The sequence below is a fragment of the Prionailurus bengalensis genome, chromosome C1, assembly GCF_016509475.1.
Source record: "Prionailurus bengalensis isolate Pbe53 chromosome C1, Fcat_Pben_1.1_paternal_pri, whole genome shotgun sequence".
Classification (NCBI taxonomy): domain Eukaryota; kingdom Metazoa; phylum Chordata; class Mammalia; order Carnivora; family Felidae; genus Prionailurus; species Prionailurus bengalensis.
Genome location: NC_057345.1, coordinates 174,144,290 through 174,164,666, shown reverse-complemented (window position 1 = coordinate 174,164,666; position 20,377 = coordinate 174,144,290). Strand labels below are relative to the sequence as shown.

General features: G+C 36.9%; 1 protein-coding gene across 1 annotated transcript in view; it reads right to left on the bottom strand.

Annotated features, from left to right (window-relative positions):
- Positions 1 to 20,377, bottom strand: part of FSIP2 (fibrous sheath interacting protein 2) — a 98,970-nt gene that overhangs the window by 12,643 nt on the left and 65,950 nt on the right. Inside the window, exon 20 of the mRNA XM_043577241.1 lies at positions 19,566 to 19,666. Coding sequence (XP_043433176.1) covers positions 19,566 to 19,666 — 101 coding nt within the window. The remainder of the gene's footprint in view (positions 1 to 19,565; positions 19,667 to 20,377) is intronic.

Sequence of the window (20,377 nt, the reverse complement as noted above, 5' to 3'; positions counted from 1 at the left end):
CCCTCCCTTTTGACAAGCATCAGTTTGTTCTCTGTCTTGAATTTATAGGTCTAATTCTGCTTTTTGTTTATTCATATTTTTATTAGATTCTACTTATGAGTAAAAATAATACGTTGTCTTTCTCAGTCTGACTTATTTCACTTAGCATAATGTTTCCATTAATTTTTGTCTCCTTCCTTTTCCTTCAGGAATGTTCACTTATAGTTTTTACTTTTCCTTTGGGATTGTTCATTGTCAGTACATAGAAATGTGATTGAGGGGCGCCTGGGTGGTTCAGTCGGTTGAGCATCCGACTTCAGCTCAGGTCATGATCTCGCAGTTCGTAAGTTTGAGCCCCACGTTGGGCTCTGTGCTGACAGCTTGGAGCCTGGAGCCTGCTTCAGATTCTGTGTCTCCCTCTCTCTGCCCCTTCCCAGCTCATGCTCTGTCTCTCTCTGTCTCTCAAAAATGAATAAACATTGGAAAAAAAAAAAAAAGAAATGTGATTGATTTTTCTATGTTTATTTTGTATCCAACTTTGATGAATTCATTTACTCGTTTTTTTTTAAATTTTAAATATTTATTTTTGAGAAAGTGAGAGAGAGAGAGAGAGAGAGAGAGAGAGAGAAAACAAGTGTGTGAAAGAATCTGAAGCAGGCTCCAAGCTCTGAGCTTTCAGCACAGAGCTGGACATGGGCCTCGGACCCACGAACTGTGAGATCATGATCTGAGCCAAAGTCAGACACTTAACTGACTGAGCCACCCAGGTGGCCCTGAATTCATTTACTCTAAAATTTTTGTTTCTTTTTGTATGGACTCTTTAGGGTTTTCTACATATAAGATAATGTTATCTGTGAACAGAGATCATTGTGCGTCGTATCTTCCAATTTAGATGCCTTTTATGTCTTTTTAAGTGCTCTGACTAGGACTTCCAGTATGTTGAATAGAAGTGGTAAGACTGGGCAATTTTGTTTCCAATCGTAGAGGAAACTCCTTCAGGCTTCCACCCTAAGTAAAATATTAGTTCTAGGTTTTCCACATATATATGGCTATCATTACTTTGAAGTAATTTCCTTCTATTCCGAGTTTGTTGAGTGTTATCATGAAAAAGTATTGACTTTTGTTAAATGTTTTTTTCTGCATTAATTTAGATCAGAGATGTGTGTTCTTCATCTTGTTCTATGTTGTATTAAATGGGCTGATTTCTATATGTTGAACCTCCCTTGTATTTCTGGGATAAATCTCACTTGAGTCCTGGTGTAAAATGTTTTAACGTGCTGTTGCATTCTGTTTGCCAGGATTTTGCTAAAGATTTTTGCATCAATATTCAGCAGGGATGTTAATCTGTAGTTTTCTTGTAGTGCCTTTTTCGAGGTTTTGGTATCGAAGTAATGCTAGCCTCATGAGTTTGGAAATAGTCCCTTCTATCCAATTTTTTGACAAGAGTTTAAGGAGGATTGATGTTAATTCCCCCTTAAATGTTCGCTAGAATTCACCATTCACTAGTGAAACCATCTGGTCCTGAGATTTTCTCTGTTAGGTTTTTGATTACTGATTCAATCTCCTTACTAGTCTGTTCAGATTTTCTATGTTTTTTTCATGATTCAGTTTCAGTGGTCATGTATTCCTGGGAATTTATCAATTTCCTCTCAGTTATCCAATTTGTTGGTGTATAATTGTTCATAATACTCGCTTAAAATCCTTTTTATTTCTGTAAAATAAAGTGTAATGTCCCTTTTTTCATTAATAGTTTTAGGTTTTTGAGTCTTCTATTTTTTTCCAGAGGCCATCTTGCAATAATTTTGTCAATTTTGTTGGTGGTTTTGAGGAACTAACTCTAGGTTTCACTGATTTTCTCTATTGTTTTTCTATTTTGTATTTTGCTTATCTCTGCTTTGTATTATTTTCTTCCTTATCCTAGTTTTGACTTTAGCTTGTTTTTCTTCTTTTATTTAAGATATAAAGGTAAGTTATTGCTATAAGATCTTTATTAATGAATTTACACCTATAAATTTCCCGCTTAGAACTACTTTCACTCTATCCCATAAGTTTTAGTATATTGTTTTCATTTTCATTTGTCTCAAGTATTTTCTAATTTCCTGAGTGATTTCTTCTTTGACCCATTGGTTGTTTAAGAATGTATTGTTTTGGGCACCTGGGTGGCTCAATCGGTTAAGCATCCAACTTCCACTCAGGTCATGATCTCACAGTTTGTGAGTTCCAGCCCCGCATCCGGCTCTGTGCTGACAGCTCAGAGCCTGGAGCCTGCTTTGGATTCTGTGTTTCCCCTCTCTCTCTGCCCCTCCCCGAGTCACACTCTGTGTCTCTCTGTCTCAAAAATAAATTTTCCAGTTCTCCTGTTGCTACTAAATTCTAAATTCATTCCATTGTGATTGAAAGGATACAGTGTATAATTTTAATATTTTACAATTTATAAACACTTGTTTTGTGATCTATATGTGGTATCCTGATCATCCAGCCTATGTTCTATGCTGGATAATGTTCCATGTACACTTGAGAAAAATATGCATTCTGCTGTTGTTGGGTGGAGTGTTCTGTATAGGTCTGTTAGTTCCAACGGATCTATAGTGTTGTTTTAGTCCTCCATATATTCCATCTGGATGTTCTGTCCACTATTGAAAGTAGTCTATTAAAGTCCTCTATTACTGTTGTTTCTCTCTTCAAATTTGTCAGTGTTTGCTTCATCTATTTTGGAACTCTCAAGTTTGTTTCGTATATGTTTATATTAGTTATGTCTTCTTATTGAATGAACCCTTTTATCATTATAATAATGTTGTCTCTTGTTTTTCACTTAAAGTCCATTTTGTTTGATATTGGTATAGCTAACCTTGCACTCATTCGGTTTGTCTTTGCTTGGGGTATCTTTTCCCACCTGTGTGTATCTTTATTACTAAAGTGAGTCTCTTATAAACAATATATACAGATCTTCTTTGACTTATGAAGGGGTTAGTCCTGAAAAACCCATTATAAGTTGAAAATATCATAAATAAAAAATGCACTTAATATACCTAAACTACTGAACATCATAGATTAGCCTAGTCTACCTTAAACATGCTGAAAAAACACTAGTATACAGTTGGGCAAAATCGTCTAACACAATGCATATTTTATAATAGAGTGTTAAATATTTCTTGTAATTTATTGAGTACTTAACTGAGAGTGAAAAACAGAATGATTATATGTGTACGGAATAGCTGTTCATATATTGGTTGTTTACTCTCATGATTGTGTGGGTGACTGGGAGTTGTGGCTCACCGCTTCTTCCCAGTATCACAAGAGAGTATTGTACAGTGTATTGCTAGCCTGAGAAGAGCTCAAAATTCAAAATTCAAAGTACAAGTTTTTACGGAATGGGTATTACTTTTGCACTATCAGCAAGTCAAAAAATCATAAGTTGCACCATCATAAGTTGGAGACTATCTGTAGTTGGATATTCTTTTTGAAGTTCTTCTATTAATCTGTGGTTTTTTTTAAGCATTTAGTCCATTTATACTAAATTACTGATAGAGAAGCACTACTTTTGTCATTTGGTTAGTTTTTTTCTGTATGTCTTATAGCTTTGTTATCCCTCATTTCCTTCACTGCTGCCTTCCTTTGTGGTAGTTGATATTTTGCAGATACACAGTTGGTTCCCTTTGCATTTTATTTCAGGAATAGTCTATAGATATCTTCTTTGTTGTTAGCATAGGGATTACATACAGAATCCTAAAATGATGACAAATTGACACCAGTTTAACTTCAATTGCATACAAAACTCTACTCCTTTTAGATTAACCCCCTTTCCTTCATGTTTTTGATGTCCCCAGTAATGTCTTTACATCTTTTGTACCCATCTGCAGAGGTTTATACTTATTTTTGTATTTATCTTTTAAATCTTGTAGAAAACAAAGAGTGGAGTTATTAAGCAAAATGATAATACTGGTTTTTACATATATGTCCATGTATTTACCTTTGCTAGAGAATTTTATATTTTTATATGGCTTTGAGTCACTGTTTAGCATCTCTTACTTTCAACTTGAAGGACTTCTTTTAGGATTTCTTCTGTACCGTGTCTGGTGGTAATAAAATTCTTGTTTTTGTCTTTTTTATCTTATAATGTCTTTATTTCTCTTTAATTTATGAAGAGTATTTTTGCTAGTTATAGAGTTTTCATTTGATATTTTTCTTTCTTTCAGGCCTTTAAATATATCATTCACTGCCTTTTGACTTACAAGCTTTCTTCTGAAAATTTCCCCGAGTGTTCTGTGGGGATTTCTTATAGACAATGACAAGTCATTTCTCTCTTGATGCTTTCAGGATTCCCTTTTTATCTTTGGCTCTTGGCACTTTGTTTTCAATATGTCTTGGTTTCGTCTCTGTATATCTATGCTACTTGGAGTTCATTAAGCTTATTGTATTTGTATACTCATGACATTTTGCAAATATGGGGAGGTTTTAAAGATCATTTCCTCAAATAATCACCCTGCCCTTTTCTCTCCTTCTTCTGGAAATCCCGTGATACATATATTGATATGTTTGATGGTATCCCATAGGTTCCTCAAGTTCTATTCACTTTAGTCTATCTTTTTTTGCTCCCCAGATTCCACAATTTCAAATGACTTGTGTTCATGTTCTCTTCTGTCTGAGTCTGCTCTTAAACCCATCTAGTGAAATTTAAATTCAGTTATACTTTTCAGCTCCAGAACTTCTCTTTGGTTATTTTTTAGAAGTTATATTTCTGTTTTTTTTTATTCTCATATTGCTCATATACTTCCCAATTTTCTTTAGTTCTTTGTGTTTTCCTATAACTTTTGAACATATTTAAGATAGTTATTTTAAAGTCTGTTGTATATGTCCAATTGTGTGCTTCTTCATGGACATTTTCTGGACATTTGTTTAGTTTCTTTAAATGGGACCTCTTTCCATGTTTCTTTGTATGTATAGTGAACTTATGTTGAAATTTAGGCATTTGAAGAAACAACTACCTCTCCCAGTTTTTAGAGATTGGTGTGGAAGCCCTTTACTAATTAACAGGACTCAACCTTGAGAACAATCTGAGGCAGAACCTTAAGATTTTATATCTTTTCTCAGCATATATCCTTTTGGTCCTATGTATATGCTTTCTTTTTTCAATTTGTCTGATCTGGTTTTGTTTTTGGTTTTGGTTTATTTTTGCTTATTTTGAAAAATAATTTTATTTTATTTTGTTTCATCATGATAAATGTACTCTTTAATCCTCATCCCATATTATCCCCTTTTGGTAACCATTGGTTTGTTCTCTATAGTTAAGGGTATTTCTTGGTTTGTCTCTCTCTCTCTCTCTTTTTTCCCCATTTGCTTATTGGTTTTGCTTCTTAAATTACAGAGGTGAGCGAGATAATATGGTATTTGTCTTTCTCTGACTGGCTTATTTTGTTCAGCATCGTACTTTCTAGTTCTGTTAATGTTATTGTATGTGTCTTTTTTTTTTAATAAGCTCTAGACCCAAATGGGGCTCAAACTCACAAACCTGAGATCAAGAGTTGTATGCTCTAACAGTTGAGCAAGCCAGGCACCCCTGTTCATTTTATTGCAAATGGCAAGATTCCATTCTTTTTTATGGCTGAATAATATATACGTGTGTATATATACATATATGTGTATATATATATAAATATACACACACACGTGTGTGTATATATACATATATATGTGTATATATATAAATATACACACATGTGTGTGTATATGTGTATATATATGTGTGTATATATGTGTGTGTGTGTGTATATATATGTGTGTGTGTGTGTGTGTGTGTGTGTGTACACACACACACACACACACCACCTTTTTTTTATCCACTCATCTATCAGTGGATACTTGGGCTGCTTCCACAGTTTGGCTACTGTAAACAATACTGCAATAAACATAGGGGTGCATGTTTCCTTTGAGTTAGTGTTTCTGTATTTTTTGGGTAAATACCCAGTAGTTCAGTTCCTGGATTGTAGGGTAGTTCTATTTTTAATTTTTTGAGTAACCTCCATACAGTTTTCTACAATGGCTGCACCAATTTGCATTCCCACCAACAGTGCAAGAGGGTTCCTTTTTATCCACATCCTCACCAACACTTGTTTCTTGTGTTTTTGATTATAGCCATTCTGGCAGGTGTAAGGTGATATCTCATTGAGGTTTTTATTTGCATTTCCCTGATGATAAGTAATGTTGAGCTTTTCATGTGACTGTTGGCCTTCGGTATGTCTTCTTTTGAGAAATAAGTGTTCATGTCTTCTGCCCATTTTTAATTTGCTTATTTATTTGTTTTTGGGTGTTGAGTTTTATAAGTTCTTTATATATTTTGGATACTGATCCATTATCTGACATGGCATTTGCAAATATCTTCTCCCATTCAATAGGTTTCCATTTCGTTTTTTTGGTTGTTTCTTTTGCTGTGCAAAAATGTTTTATTTTGATGTAGACACAATATTTATTTTTGCTTTTATTTCCCTTGCCTCAGAAGACATATCTAGAAAAAGGTTGCTATCGCCAATGTCAGAGAGATTACTGCCTGTCCTCTCTTCAAGGATTTTTATGGTTTCAGGTCTCACATTTAGGTCTTTAATCCATTTTGGGCTTATTTTTGTGTATGGTGACAGAAAGTTGTTCAGTTTCTTTTTTTTGCATGTTGCGGTCCAATTTTCCCAACACTATTTGTTGAACAGACTTTTTTCCCATTGGATATTCATTTTTACTTTGTCAAAGATTAATCATATAATTGCAGGTTTATTTCTGGGTTTTCTGCTCTATTCTGTTGATCTATGTGTGCATTTTTTTTTCAAACGTTTTTTTTTTTTTATTTTTTTTATTTATTTTTGGGACAGAGAGAGACAGAGCATGAACAGGGGAGGGGCAGAGAGAGAGGGAGACACAGAATCAGAAACAGGCTCCAGGCTCTGAGCCATCAGCCCAGAGCCCGATGCGGGGCTCGAACTCCCGGACCACGAGATCATGACCTGGCTGAAGTCGGACGCTTAACTGACTGCGCCACCCAGGCGCCCCTCTATGTGTGCATTTTTATGTCAGTAACATACTGTTTTAATTACTACCACTTTGCAACATAACTTGAAATCTGGAATTGTGATATCTTCAGTTTGTTTTTCTTTTTCAGTATTGCTTTGGCAATTTGAAGTCTTTTGTGGCTCTGTACAAATTTTAGGATGGTTTGTTTTAGCTCTGTGAAAAATGATGGTGGTGTTTTGATAGGGATTGAATTAAATTTGTAGATTGTTTTGGGTAGCCCAGACATTCTAACAATATTTGTTCTTTTAACCCATGAGTATGGAATTCTTTTCCACTTCTTTGCATTACCTTAAATTTCTTTCATCAGTGTTTTATAGTTTTCAGAGTATAGGTCTTTAACTTCTTTGGTTAAGTTTATTCCAAGATATATTATTGTTTTTGGTGCAGTTGTAAGTGGGATTGTTTTCTTAATTTCATTTTCTGCTGCTTCATTATTAGTGTATAGGAATGCAACGTATTTCTTCACATTGATTTTGTATCCTGCAACTTTACTGAATTCATTTACCAGTTCTAGTCTTTTCTTGGTGGAGTTTTGATGGTTTTCTATTTATAGGATCATGCCATCTGCAAATAGTGACAGTTTTACTTCTTCCTTACCAATTTGGACTCCTTATATCTTTTTGTTGTCTAATTGCTATGGCTAGGAGTTCCAGTAATTTGTTGAATAAAAGTGAAAGAGTGGATATGTTTGTCTTATTCCTGACCTCAGGGGGAAACACCCAGTTTTGCACCATTGAGTATGATGTTGGCTGTGGGTTTTTCATATAAGGCCTTTATTATGTTGAGATATGTTCCATCTAGACCTACTATGCAGAGTTTTTATCATGAATGTGTATTGTACTTTGTCAAATGCTTTTTCTGTATTGATTGAAGTGATCATATGGTTCTTATCCTTTCTCTTACTGATGTGATGTATCATGTTGATGGCTTTGTGCACATTAAACCAGCCTTGCATCCTAGGAATAAATTCCACTTGATTGTGGTATATGATTTTTTACATTATTGTTGGATTTGTTTTGCTTGTATTTTCTTGGCGATTTTACATCACTATTCATGAGAGATATTAGCCTGTAGTTCCTTTCATTATGGTGTCTTTATCTGGTTTTAGTATCAGGCTGATGCTGGCCTCATGGAATGAATTTGGATGTTTACCTTCCTCTTGTATTTTTTGGAATAGTTTAACAAGAATGTGTATTAATGCTTCTTAAATGTTTGTAGAATTTGCCTGTGAAGCTACCTGGTCCTGGGTTTTTGTTTTGGGGGAGGTTTTTTTAATTTTATTATTACTGATTCAATTTCATTGCTAGTGATTGGTCTGTTCAAATTTTCTATTTCTTCCTGCTTTAGTTTTGGTAGGTTATATGTTTCTAGGAATTTATCCATTTCTTCTAAGTTGTCCAAGTTTTTGGCATTTAGGTTTTCATAATATTCTGTTAAAATTGTTTGTATTTCTGTAGTGTTGGTTGTTATTTTTCCTCTTTCATTATTAATTTTGTTTCTTTTGGATATCGTTTTTTAAATGAATCTTCCTAGAGGTTATGATCTTTTCTTTTTTAAAAACTATATATTTATTTTTGAAAGAGAGAGACAGAGTGTGAGTGGGAGAGGGGCAGTGAGAGAGGGAGACAGAACCTAAAGCAGGCTCCAAGCTCTGAGCTGTCAGCACAGACTGATGTGTGACTTGAAATCATGGACCACAATATCATGACCTGAGCTGAAGTCAGATGCTTAACCAACTGAGCCATCAAGGCACTCCTGTTGATCTTTACAAAGAACAAGCTCCTGGTTTCATTGGACTACTCTTTTTTCTTTCTTTTCTTTTCTTTCTTTCTTTTTTTTAAAATATGAAATTTATACTCAAATTGGTTTCCATACAACACCCAGTGCTCATTCCAACAGGTGCCCTCCTCAATACCCATCACCCACCCTCCCCTCCCTCACACCCCCCATCAACCCTCTGTTTGTTCTCAGTTTTTAAGAGTCTCTTATGCTTTGGCTCGCTCCCTCTCTAACCTCTTTTTTTTCTCCCTTCCCCTCCCCCATGGTCTTCTGTTAAGTTTCTCAGGATCCACATAAGAGTGAAACCATATGGTATCTGTCTTTCTCTGTATGGCTTATTTCACTTAGCATCACACTCTCCAGTTCCATCCATGTTGCTACAAAGGGCCATATTTCATTCTTTCTCATTGCCACGTAGTACTCCATTGTGTATATAAACCACAATTTCTTTATCCATTCATCAGTTGATGGACATTTAGGCTCTTTCCATAATTTGGCTATTATTGAAAGTGCTGCTATAAACATTGGGGTACAAGTGCCCTGATGCATCAGCACTCCTGTATCCCTTGGGTAAATTCCTAGCAGTGCTATTGCTGGGTCATAGGGTAGATCTATTTCTAATTTTTTGAGGAACCTCCACACTGTTTTCCAGAGTGGCTGCACCAGTTTGCATTCCCAGCAACAGTGCAAGACGGTTCCCATTTCTTCACATCCTCGCCAGCATCTATAGTGCTCCTGATTTGTTCATTTTAGCCACTCTGACAGGCATGAGGTGATATCTCAGTGTGGTTTTGATTTGTATTTCCCTGATAAGGAGTGACGTTGAGCATCTTTTCATGTGCCTGTTGGCCATCTGGATGTCTTCTTTAGAGAAGTGTCTATTCATGTTTTCTGCCCATTTCTTCACTGGATTATTTGTTTTTTGGGTGTGGAGTTTGGTGTGCTCTTTATAGATTTTGGATACTAGCCCTTTGTTCGATATGTCATTTGCAAATATCTTTTTCCATTCCATTGGTTGCCTTTTAGTTTTGTTGATTGTTTCCTTTGCAGTGTAGAAGCTTTTTATCTTCATGAGGTCCCAATAGTTCATTTTTGCTTTTAATTCCCTTGCCTTTGGAGATGTGTCAAGTAAGAAATTGCTGCGGCTGAGGTCACAGAGGTTTTCTCCTGCTTTCTCCTCTAGGGTTTTGATGGTTTCCTGTCTCACATTCAGGTCCTTTATCCATTTTGAGTTTATTGAACGCAAACTCCATTGAGTTTATTGAATGGTGTAAGAAAGTGATCTAGTTTCATCCTTCTGCATGTTGCTGTTCTCCTAGCACCATTTGTTAAAGAGACTGTCTTTTGTCCGTTGGATATTCTTTCCTGCTTTGTCAAAGATTAGTTGGCCATACGTTTGTTGGTCTAGTTCTGGGGTTTCTATGCTATTCCATTGGTCTATGTGTCTATTTTTGTGCCAATACCTGCTGTCTTGATGATTACAGCTTTGTAGTAGAGGTTAAAGTCTGGGATTGTGATGCCTTCTGCTTTGGTCTTCTTCAAAATTACTTTCGCTACTTGGGTTCTTTTGTGGTTCCATATAAATTTTAGGATTGCTTGTTCTAGTTTTGAGAAGAATGCTGGTGAAATTTTGATTGGATTGCATTGAATGTGTAGATTGCTTTGGGTAGTATTGACATTTTAACAATACTTATTCTTCCAATCCATGAGCACAGAATGTTTTTCCATTTCTTTATATCTTCTTCAATTTCCTTCATAAACTTTGTATAGTTTTCAGCATACAGATCTTTCACATCTTTGGTTAGGTTTATCCCTAGGTATTTTATGCTTCTTGGTGCAATTGTGAATGGGATAAGTTTCTTTATTTGTCTTTCTGTTGCTTCATTATTAGTGTATAAGAATGCAACTGATTTCTGTACATTGATTTTGTATCCTGAAACTTTGCTGAATTCATGTATCAGTCTAGCAGACTTTTGGTGGAGTCTATCAGGTTTTCCATGTATAATATCATGTCATCTGTAAAAAGTGAAAGCTTAACTTCATCTTTGCCAATTTTGATGCCTTTGATTTCCTTTTGTTGTCTGATTGCTGATGCTAGAACTTCCAACACTATGTTAAACAGCAGCGGTGAGAGTGGACATCCCTGTCGTGATCCTAATCTCAGGGAAAAAGCTCTCAGTTTTTCCCCGTTGAGGATGATATTGGCTGTGGCCTTTTCATAAATGGCTTTTATGATGTTTAAGTATGTTCCTTCTATCCCGACTTTCTCGAGGGATTTTATTAAGAAAAGATGCTGAATTTTGTCAAATGCTTTTTCTGCATCGATTGACAGGATGATATGGTTCTTATCTTTTCTTTTATTAATGTGATGTATCACGTTGATTGATTTGCGAATGTTGAACCAGCTCTGCATCCCAGGAATGAATCCCACTTGATCATGGTGTAGAATTCTTTTTATATGCTGTTGAATTCGATTTGCTAGTATCTTATTGAGAATTTTTGCATCCATATTCATCAGGGGTATTGGTCTGTAGTTCTCTTCTTTTACTGGGTCTCTGTCTGGTTTAGGAATCAAAGTAATACTGGCTTCATAGAATGAATCTGGAAGTTTTCCTTCCCTTTCTATTTTTTGGAACAGCTTGAGAAGGATAGGTATTATCTCTGCTTTAAATATCTTGTAGAATTCCCCTGGGAAACCATCTGGTCCTGGACTCATTTGTTGGGAGGTTTTTGATATATGATTCAATTTCTTCCCTGGTTATGGGTCTGTTTGTTTTCTATTTCTTCCTGTTTGAGTTCTGGAAGTGTGTGGTTGCTTAGGAATTTGTCCATTTCTTCCAGGTTGTCCAGTTTGTTGGCATATAATTGTTCATAGTATTCCCTGATTATTGCTTGTATTTCTGAGGGATTGGTTGTAATAATTCCATTTTCATTCATGATTTTATCTATTTGGGTCATCTCTCTTTTCTTTTTGAGAAGCCTGGCTAGAGGTTTATCAATTTTGTTTATTTTTTCAAAAAATCAACTCTTGGTTTCATTGATCTGCTCTACAGTTTCTTTAGATTCTATATTGTTTATTTCTGCTCTGATCTTTATTATCTTTCTTCTTCTGCTGGGTTTAGGGTATCTTTGCTGTTCTGCTTCTATTTCCTTTAAGTGTGCTGTTGGATTTTGTATTTGGGATTTTTTTTGTTTCTTGAGATAGGCCTGGATTGCAATGTATTTTCCTCTCAGGACTGCCTTTGCTGCAACCCAAAGCATTTGGATTGCTGTATATTCATTTTCATTTGTTTCTGTATATTTTTTCATTTCTTCTCTAATTGCCTGGTTGACCCATTCATTCTTTAGTAGGGTGTTGTTTAACCTCCATGCTTTTGGAGGTTTTCCAGACTTTTTCCTGTGGTTGATTTCAAGCTTCATAGAATTGTGGTCTGAAAGTATGCATTGTATGATCTCAATTCTTTTACACTTATGAAGGGCTGTTTTGTGACCCAATATGTGATCTGTCTTGGAGAATGTTCCATATGCACTTGAGAAGAAAGTATATTCTGTTGCTTTGGGATGCAGAGTTTTAAATATATCTGTTAAGTCCATCTGATCCATTGTATCGTTCAGGGGCCTTGTTTCTTTATTGAACCTGTGTCTAAATGATCTGTCCATTGTTGTAAGTGGAGTATTAATGTCCCCTTTAATTACCACATTCTTATCAATAAGATTGCTTACATTTGTGATTGTTTTACATATCTGGGGGCTCCTGTATTCAGTGCATAGACATTTATAATTGTTAACTCTTCCTGATGGATAGACCCTGTGATTATTATATAATGCCCTTCTTCATCTCTTGTTACAGCCTTCAATTTAAAGTCTAGTTTGTCTGATATAAGTATGGCTACTCCAGCTTTCTTTTGACTTCCAGTGGCATGATAAATAGTTCTCCATCCCCTCACTCTCAATCTGAAGGTGTCCTCAGGTCTAAAATGAGTCTCTTGTAGACAGCAAATAGATGGGTCTTGTTTTTTTATCCATTCTGATACCCTATGTCTTTTGGTTGGCGCATTTAGTTCATTTACATTCAGTGTTATATTGAAAGATATGGGTTTAGAGTCATTGTGATGTCTGTAGGTTTCATGCTTGTAGTGATGTCTCTGGTACTTTGTGGTCCTTGTAACATTTCACTCACAAAATCCAGCTTAGGATCTTTTGTAGGGCTGGTTTAGTGGTGATGAATTCTTTCAGTTTTTGTTTGTTTTGGAAAACTTTTATCTCTCCTTCTATTCTGAATGACAGACTTGCTGGATAAAGGATTCTCGGCTACATATTTTTTTCTGTTCATCACGTTGAAGATTTCCTGCCATTCCTTTCTGGCCTGCCAAGTTTTAGTAGATAGGTCTGCCACTAGTCTTATTGGTCTCCCTTTATTGGTTAGAGCATGTTTATTCCTAGCTGCTTTCAGAATTTTCTCTTTATCTTTGTATTTTGCCAGTTTCACTATGATATGTCGAGAAGAAAATCAATTCAAGTTACATCTGAAGGGAGTTCTCTGTGCCTCTTGGATTTCAATGCCTTTTTCCTTCCCCAGATCAGGGAAGTTCTCAGCGATGATTTGTTCAAGTACATCTTCAGCCCCTTTCTCTCTCTTCCTCTTCTGGAATTCCTATTATACAGATATTGTTCCGTTTCACTGCATCACTTAGTTCTCTAATTCTCCCCTCATACTCCTGGATTTTTTTATCTTTTTTTCAGCCCCTTCTTTTCCCATAATTTTATCTCCTAATTCACCTATTCTCTCCTCTGCCTCTTCAATCCGAGCTGTGGTCACCTCCATTTTATTTTGCACTTCATTTATAACATTTTTTAACTCCTCAGGACTATTTCTTAGTCCCTTGATCTCTGTAGCAATAGATTCTCTGCTATCCTCTATACTTTTTTCAAGCCCAGCCATTAATTTTATGACTATCATTCTAAATTCTTGTTCTGTTATACTGCTTAAACTGTTTTTTATCAATTCATTAGCTGTTGCTACTTCTAGCAGTTTCTTTTGAAAAGAATTCTTCCATTTTGTCATTTTGGATAGTCCCTGGGGTGGCGTGGAACTGCAGGGCACTTCCTCTGTGCTCTCTGGAGTAACTTGCCTTGGTAGGCGGGGCCGCAGTCAGACCTGATGTCTGTCCCCAGCCCAGCGCTGGGGACACAGTCAGACTGGTGTGTACCTTATCTTTCCCTCTCCCAGGGGCAGGACTTACTGTAGAGTGCTGTGTCCCCTGTCTGGGCTACTTGCACACTGCCAGGCTTGTGGTGCTGCTTTCATGGGGTCTGGCGTATTAGCCGGAATGGATCCGCAAGGTGCACAGGGGCGGGAGGGGTAGGTTTAGCTCGCTTTGCCATCGGTGGTCTCCTGCGGGAGAGGCCCCGCAGCACCAGGGAAGGGGGCCGACCAGTCAAAGGGATAGATCCACAGAAGTACAGCGCTGGGTGTTTTTGAAGTGCAAGCAAGTTTGGTGATGGGAACTGGTTCCCTTTAGGATTTTGCCTGGGGGATGGGTGAGGGAGATGGGCAAGGGAGATGGCGCTGGCCAGCGCCTTTGTTCCCTGCGGAGCTGAGCTCTGTCTTCCAGGGCTCAACACCTCTCCCTCCTGGTGTCCTTTCACTCTCCCGCTCTCTGAACAGAGCTGTTGACTTATAACATTCCAGATGTTAAGTCCCGCTGGCTGTCAGAACTCACTCCGTCCGGCCCTTCCACTTTGCAAGTCAGACTTGGGGGCTCTGCCTTGCCTGGCGGGCTGCCCATCCACCCCCACCCCCACCCCAGCTCCCTCCCACCAGTCCGTGTAGCGCATACCACCTCCGCCCTTCCTAGCCTCTTCCCTGGGCCTCTTGTCTACATTTGGCTCTGGAGAGTCCGTTCTGCTAGTCTTCTGGCAGTTTTCTAGGTTATTTAGGTAGATGTGGGTGGAATCTAAGTGATCAGCAGGACACGGTGAGCCCAGTGTCCTCCTACTTCTTTCTTTCTGCCATCTTCTCTCTTCCTACTTCTTTCTTTCTTTCTTTTTCTTTCTTTCTTCTCTCTATCTTTCTCTCTCTTTCTTTCCTTCTTTATTTCTTTCTTTGTTTCTATATCATTTATTTTGGCTCTAAACTTTATTATTTCCTTCCTTCTATTAAGGTTAGGTTGTTTATTTGAGATTTTCCTTGTTTCTTAAGGGAGGTCTGTGTTGTGACCAACTTCCCTGTTAGAACTACTTTTGCTGCATCCCAAATTTTTGGACCATTTTGTCTTCATTTTCATTTGTTTCCATGTAATTTGTAATTTCTTCTTTGATTTCTTGGTTCACCCATTCATTGTTTAATAGCATATTATTTAACTTCCATATTTGTGGTCTTTCTAGATTTTTTTCTTGTGTTTCATAGTGTTTCATAGTGTTGTGGTCAGAAAAGATGCATGGTATGACTTTGATTTTTTTTAATTTGTTGACACTTGTTTTGTGGCCTAATGTGTGATATATTCTGGAAAATGCTCTGTGTATACTTGAAAGGAATGTGTATTATTTTGCTGTTTTAGGATGGAATGTTCTGAATATGTCTGTTAAATCCATCTGGTCCAGTGTGTTATTCAAAGCTATTGTTTCCTCACTGCTTTTTGGTTTGGATGCTCTGTCCACTGATGTAAGTGGGGTGTTAAAATCCCTTACTATTATTGTCTTACTATCAGTTATCTCTTTTATGTTTGTTATTAACTGTTTTATGTATTTGAGTGTTTTCATGTTGGGCGTATAAATATTTACAATTGTTATATCCTCTTGTTGGATTGTTGCCTTTCTTATTTTATAATGTCTTTGTCTCTTGTTGTCTTTGTTTTAAAGTCTACTTTGTCAACTATAAGTATTGCTACCCCAGGTTTCTTTTGGTATCCATTTGCATGACAGGTGTTTCTCCATCCCCTCACTTTCAGTCTACTGATGTCTTTTTTTGAAGTGTCTTGTAGGCAGCATATAGATGGGTCTTATTTTTAAATTCATCCCAACACCCTATATGTTTTGATTGGAGCATTTAGTCCATTTACATTCAGAGTAATTATTGATACTTATTTATTGCCACTTTTTTATTTGTTTTGTGGTTGTTTCTATATATTTTCTCTGATACTTTCTTCTTTTGCTTTCTTTTATGGTTTGTTGGCTTTCTTCAGTGATACACTTGGATACGCTTCTCTTTTTTCTTTACATATGTATTACTGGTTTTTGATTTATGGTTACCATTAGGTTTGTATAGGACATCTTATGTATAGAGCAGTCTATATTAAGTTGATGGTGGCTTATGTTTAAATCTAATTTTTACTCCTTTCCCTCCCATGTTTTAGATATATGGTATCATATTTCATATCCTTTTATTTTTGAATCCCTTGACTGATTTTTACAGAAATATTTATTTTTACTTCTTTTGTGTTTTTTACTTTTCCTAGTCTCACTTATTGTCTTCCTTTCCACTCCAGGTGTCCTTTTTAATATTTCTTGTAAGGTTGGGTTAGTGGTCACGAGTTCCTTTAGTTTTTGTTTGTGTGAGAAACTCTTCATTCCTCCTTCTATTCTGAATGATAGCCTTGCTGGATAGAGTGTTCTTGGTTGCAGATGTTTCCCTATCAGCATTTTGAATATATCATGCCACTTCCTTCTGGCCTGCAAAGTTTCTGCTGAAAAATTCACTGATAACATTATGAAGTTCCCCCTTTTATATAACTGTCTTCTTTTCTTTTGCTGCTTTAAAATGTTTTTATCACAATTTTTGCCATTTTAATTGCTCTGTCTTGGTATGGACCTCCTTGGGTTGAATTGTGGGGGAATCTCTGTGACTCTTGGATCTGGATATATGTTTCTTTCCCCAAATTTTGGAAGTTTTCAGTTATATTTCTTCAAATAAATTTTCTGCCCCCTTATCTTTTTCTTCTTCTGAGATCTCTATAATGCACATGTTATTATACTTGATACTTTCTTAAAGTATCAAGTAATCAGTGACTTGAGTTCCCTGAGATAATTCTCAGTTTGTGTAATTTTCTTTCTTCTCTTTTTGACAGCTTGATTTCCATTACTCTGTCTTCCAGGTCATTAATTTGTCACATGTGACTAGGTCTGTTTCTATGTGTTAGAAAAGTTAGCCACTCCTTGCTCTTTAATAATCATAGCCTTATGGAGAAGATGTCCTGTAGTGCCCTGCAGTGCAGTATCCTTGTTCCCCAGGGCCTGGCATTTCAGGGAGTATGTCTTATGTGTATTGTGTGTGCTCTGCTATTGAGTCTTGGCCTCTTTTTCCTTCAGTCCAATTGTTTGCAGAGGCTGTCTTTGCCTATTGTGGGCAGCAAGATGTGCAATGGTCTGCTTGCAAAATGAGACCTGCCCCTGTTACTGCTGGAACTGAGGTCCTGCAAAATTTGAGAGGTCAAATAATGTGGTATTTATAGGGTTTGTGCTGGTCTTCTGGGGAAGGGGCCTGTAGTGCTGAGACTGAGGTTAGCATGACTGGGAAGGGTGGATCTGCTGAAGTATGGGGGGGGTGCTTGGTGCAAGCAAGTTAGGTAAGAACTGCTGTGTTGTTTCCTGAAGGTGGCCCTTGTTTATGCTGGGGGGAAGGGGAGGGAAATGGCATCTGCTAGCTCCTTTGTTCCTGAAGGGGCCTACCCAAGATCCTTGTGTCTCTGGGCTGTGCTCTGACAAGAGCAGATCATTCTCTCCCCTGTCTGCCCCCTGAATTTTTCAAAATGCTGGTTCTATGCTGTATCTGCATGGGCTGTTTGTCATGCTGTCTCTTTTAGGGCAAGGATGCCACTTCCTAACACCTTCTGAGCTCTATCATAGCCAAGCCTGCTGATTTTTAAAATTCCAGACTTTAAGTTCTGCTAGTTTTAAGAACTCATGAAATTTGACTCCTCTTAGTCTCAAAGGCAAATATTACAGACATTCATTCTCCTCATTTGTTGGCTTCCCTGTGTGAAAGTCTGTATTCTGCCCTTCTAGGTGCCACCAGTTCCCTCCCTATCACAGAAGCCCATGGTCTGTTTTGTTCACATACCATGTTTTTACCCTTTCTACCTTATTGATGAGGCCTCTTCCTTGCCTGTAAGTTATGGAGTTTCTTGTACCAGTCTTCCTGGTTTAATTATGGCTGGCATGGGTGTTATCTAGTTGCATCCATGGGACAAGATGAGCTTAGGTTCCTCCTAATCTGCCATCTTCTCAGCTGAACTTCAAAGACTCCCTCTGTCTGATATGCTTTTAAACATTTTATTTTCCAGGAATGCTTCCCATCATGCTTCTTCTCAGGGCCTTTAATATTCATTACATCCCCCTGCCTGTAAGCTCTTACTCTCAGGTGCATCTGCACTCCCCTGTGATTTTCATGCACTGTGGCACCCATCAGCTGCCTTCTGTGATTTCAGGCATGGATCCAAACTGTGCCACTGTCTCAGTCTATTTAGGTGAGACAGAAACATTCCCTCAGGCACCCGACAGGTAGGCCAGAACAATGCAAACAAGTTCCAGTCTGCTGTTTCCAACCCAAGGGAGGGAACTGAGAATTGAGCCATTTCTTCCCAACTGTGTCTTGTCACATTGCAGAGAGGATTGGGCAAAGGCAAAGAAAAATCTGTGGAATTTCCTACTGGTTTGAATATGCCTTTTCCTTGATGAGACATTCACTTGGTTGCTGCAGATATTTGACTGCTTGTCAGAGCTCGTATAAAGTTGTTTTATCAGTATGTAGTTGTTTTTTGTTTGTTTGTTTGTTTGTTTGTCTTCCTGAGGAAATAAGGGACTGCAGTTTCTTGGTCTGCCATCTTGCTCTAAATTTACATTTATTTGATGTTATCTGTGCCTTCTGTCTTCATCATTAAAATAAACAGTAGAGAGGTGCCTGCATTACTAGTGTATTTTAAAACAACCATTATGCAGGAAAAAGAGGCAATGATGGGCCAGGAATAGATGTCACAAAAATAGTGTCACTGTGGAAAGTAAACAGTTCCTTTATGGTATGTGGAAAGAACTGTAACCAGGCAAGTTTTTCTTCTTATACCTATTGCATCTCCTATAGTCTTATAAACTTAAGAACAATGTTGAAGAAATTTGAGCTCTTTTAGATACAGTTATTAGATTTCAAATCTACAGTATACTTTTCTCTGTCCTCTATAATTGCCACATACTCCAGACTTTGCCTCTATAGTCGTCCAAACCTGAATTGTCTTTTCATGTAAATGCTTTCTATCCTTAGAGGACGACATCAAACTCCATTGTTTTTTAGAGTTCATCTGTGAACCGTCTACCTTACACTGCTCCCTTTCATCTTTGAATCGTTCCTACAGGCAGTTATATACACTGGAACATTTAATTCATGAAGAGAGTTGAACAGGAACCCTTTGGGCTGATAGTGCAGATACTGTTATGCCTGTCTCCCAGGGTAAAAAAAAAAAAAAATATATATATATATATATATATATATATATATATTTGCAAATTCTTGATCCAAAATACTGCTATACAAGAAAAAAAATGTACAAACCAGGTAACTATAAATTAGGGATCAGGTAGAAGGGGGAATGCCTCAGGAAGTCTTCACAGTGGGAGGGTATAGGTGGGAAGAATATGAAGGAATGAAGGAAAGTCTAAGGCTAAATACTGCCCAACCATAGTTTTACCAGGGGCCTCATTCTCCCAATAAGTAATACTTTCATCTCAAACTTCTGTTTTTATATTGCTTAAATTTCACATACCTGGAAGATGAAATCAGATCTTCTAGGTTATATGAAGATGAACTCATAATTCTGTGTATGAAGTGATGTGTTGGTTCAGTAGTAAGATTCCTTTCTTCTTTCTGGAAAAGTGAAAAACATTTGTCACATAGAGATTGACATGTACTTTCTCACCTTATTGGCATATTTTAAACTCTAGTCTACACACAATGAAAAAAATATCTAAAAATCACTTAAAAGATGGATGAACCCCATGATTCTCATTAAAAGATCGCTTTCCAATATGTATTTTTTGGGGAATGACTTAGTGAGGATGATCTATTATAATATGGGAGTTTGAATAGATTTTAAATTTCAGATTGTTTGAAGAATACAGTTTTCCATTTCTGCACTTTACAAATATTTTAAATCATACCTTACCGACTTCAAAAAGGAAAAGAAAAGAGACATAACTCTGTTCAATTCAGATGCTTTTCAGATTAATTATCTTAACATGTACTCTGATCTATTTGTTGGGAAGTCATGTGTGATTTCATGACCATATTTTTTTACGAGAATATCATTATTGTGATTTTTCTTAAAATCTCAAAAAAAGAGAATATTGAGATTATTGTTCATATAATCCATTTTGAATTTTGCTATATACAATTTGCTATACATTTGCTATATACAATTATGCTATATGCTATAACATTTCTTTGGCTACCTATAAAGCCAGCATTTCTGAATATGAGGCTCAAGAAAACTATTCTGCAGACTGCATCTGGTCATGAAATCACACACAGCTTCCCAACAAATAGATAAAAATTTGTGTGAAGATAATTTACTTGTTA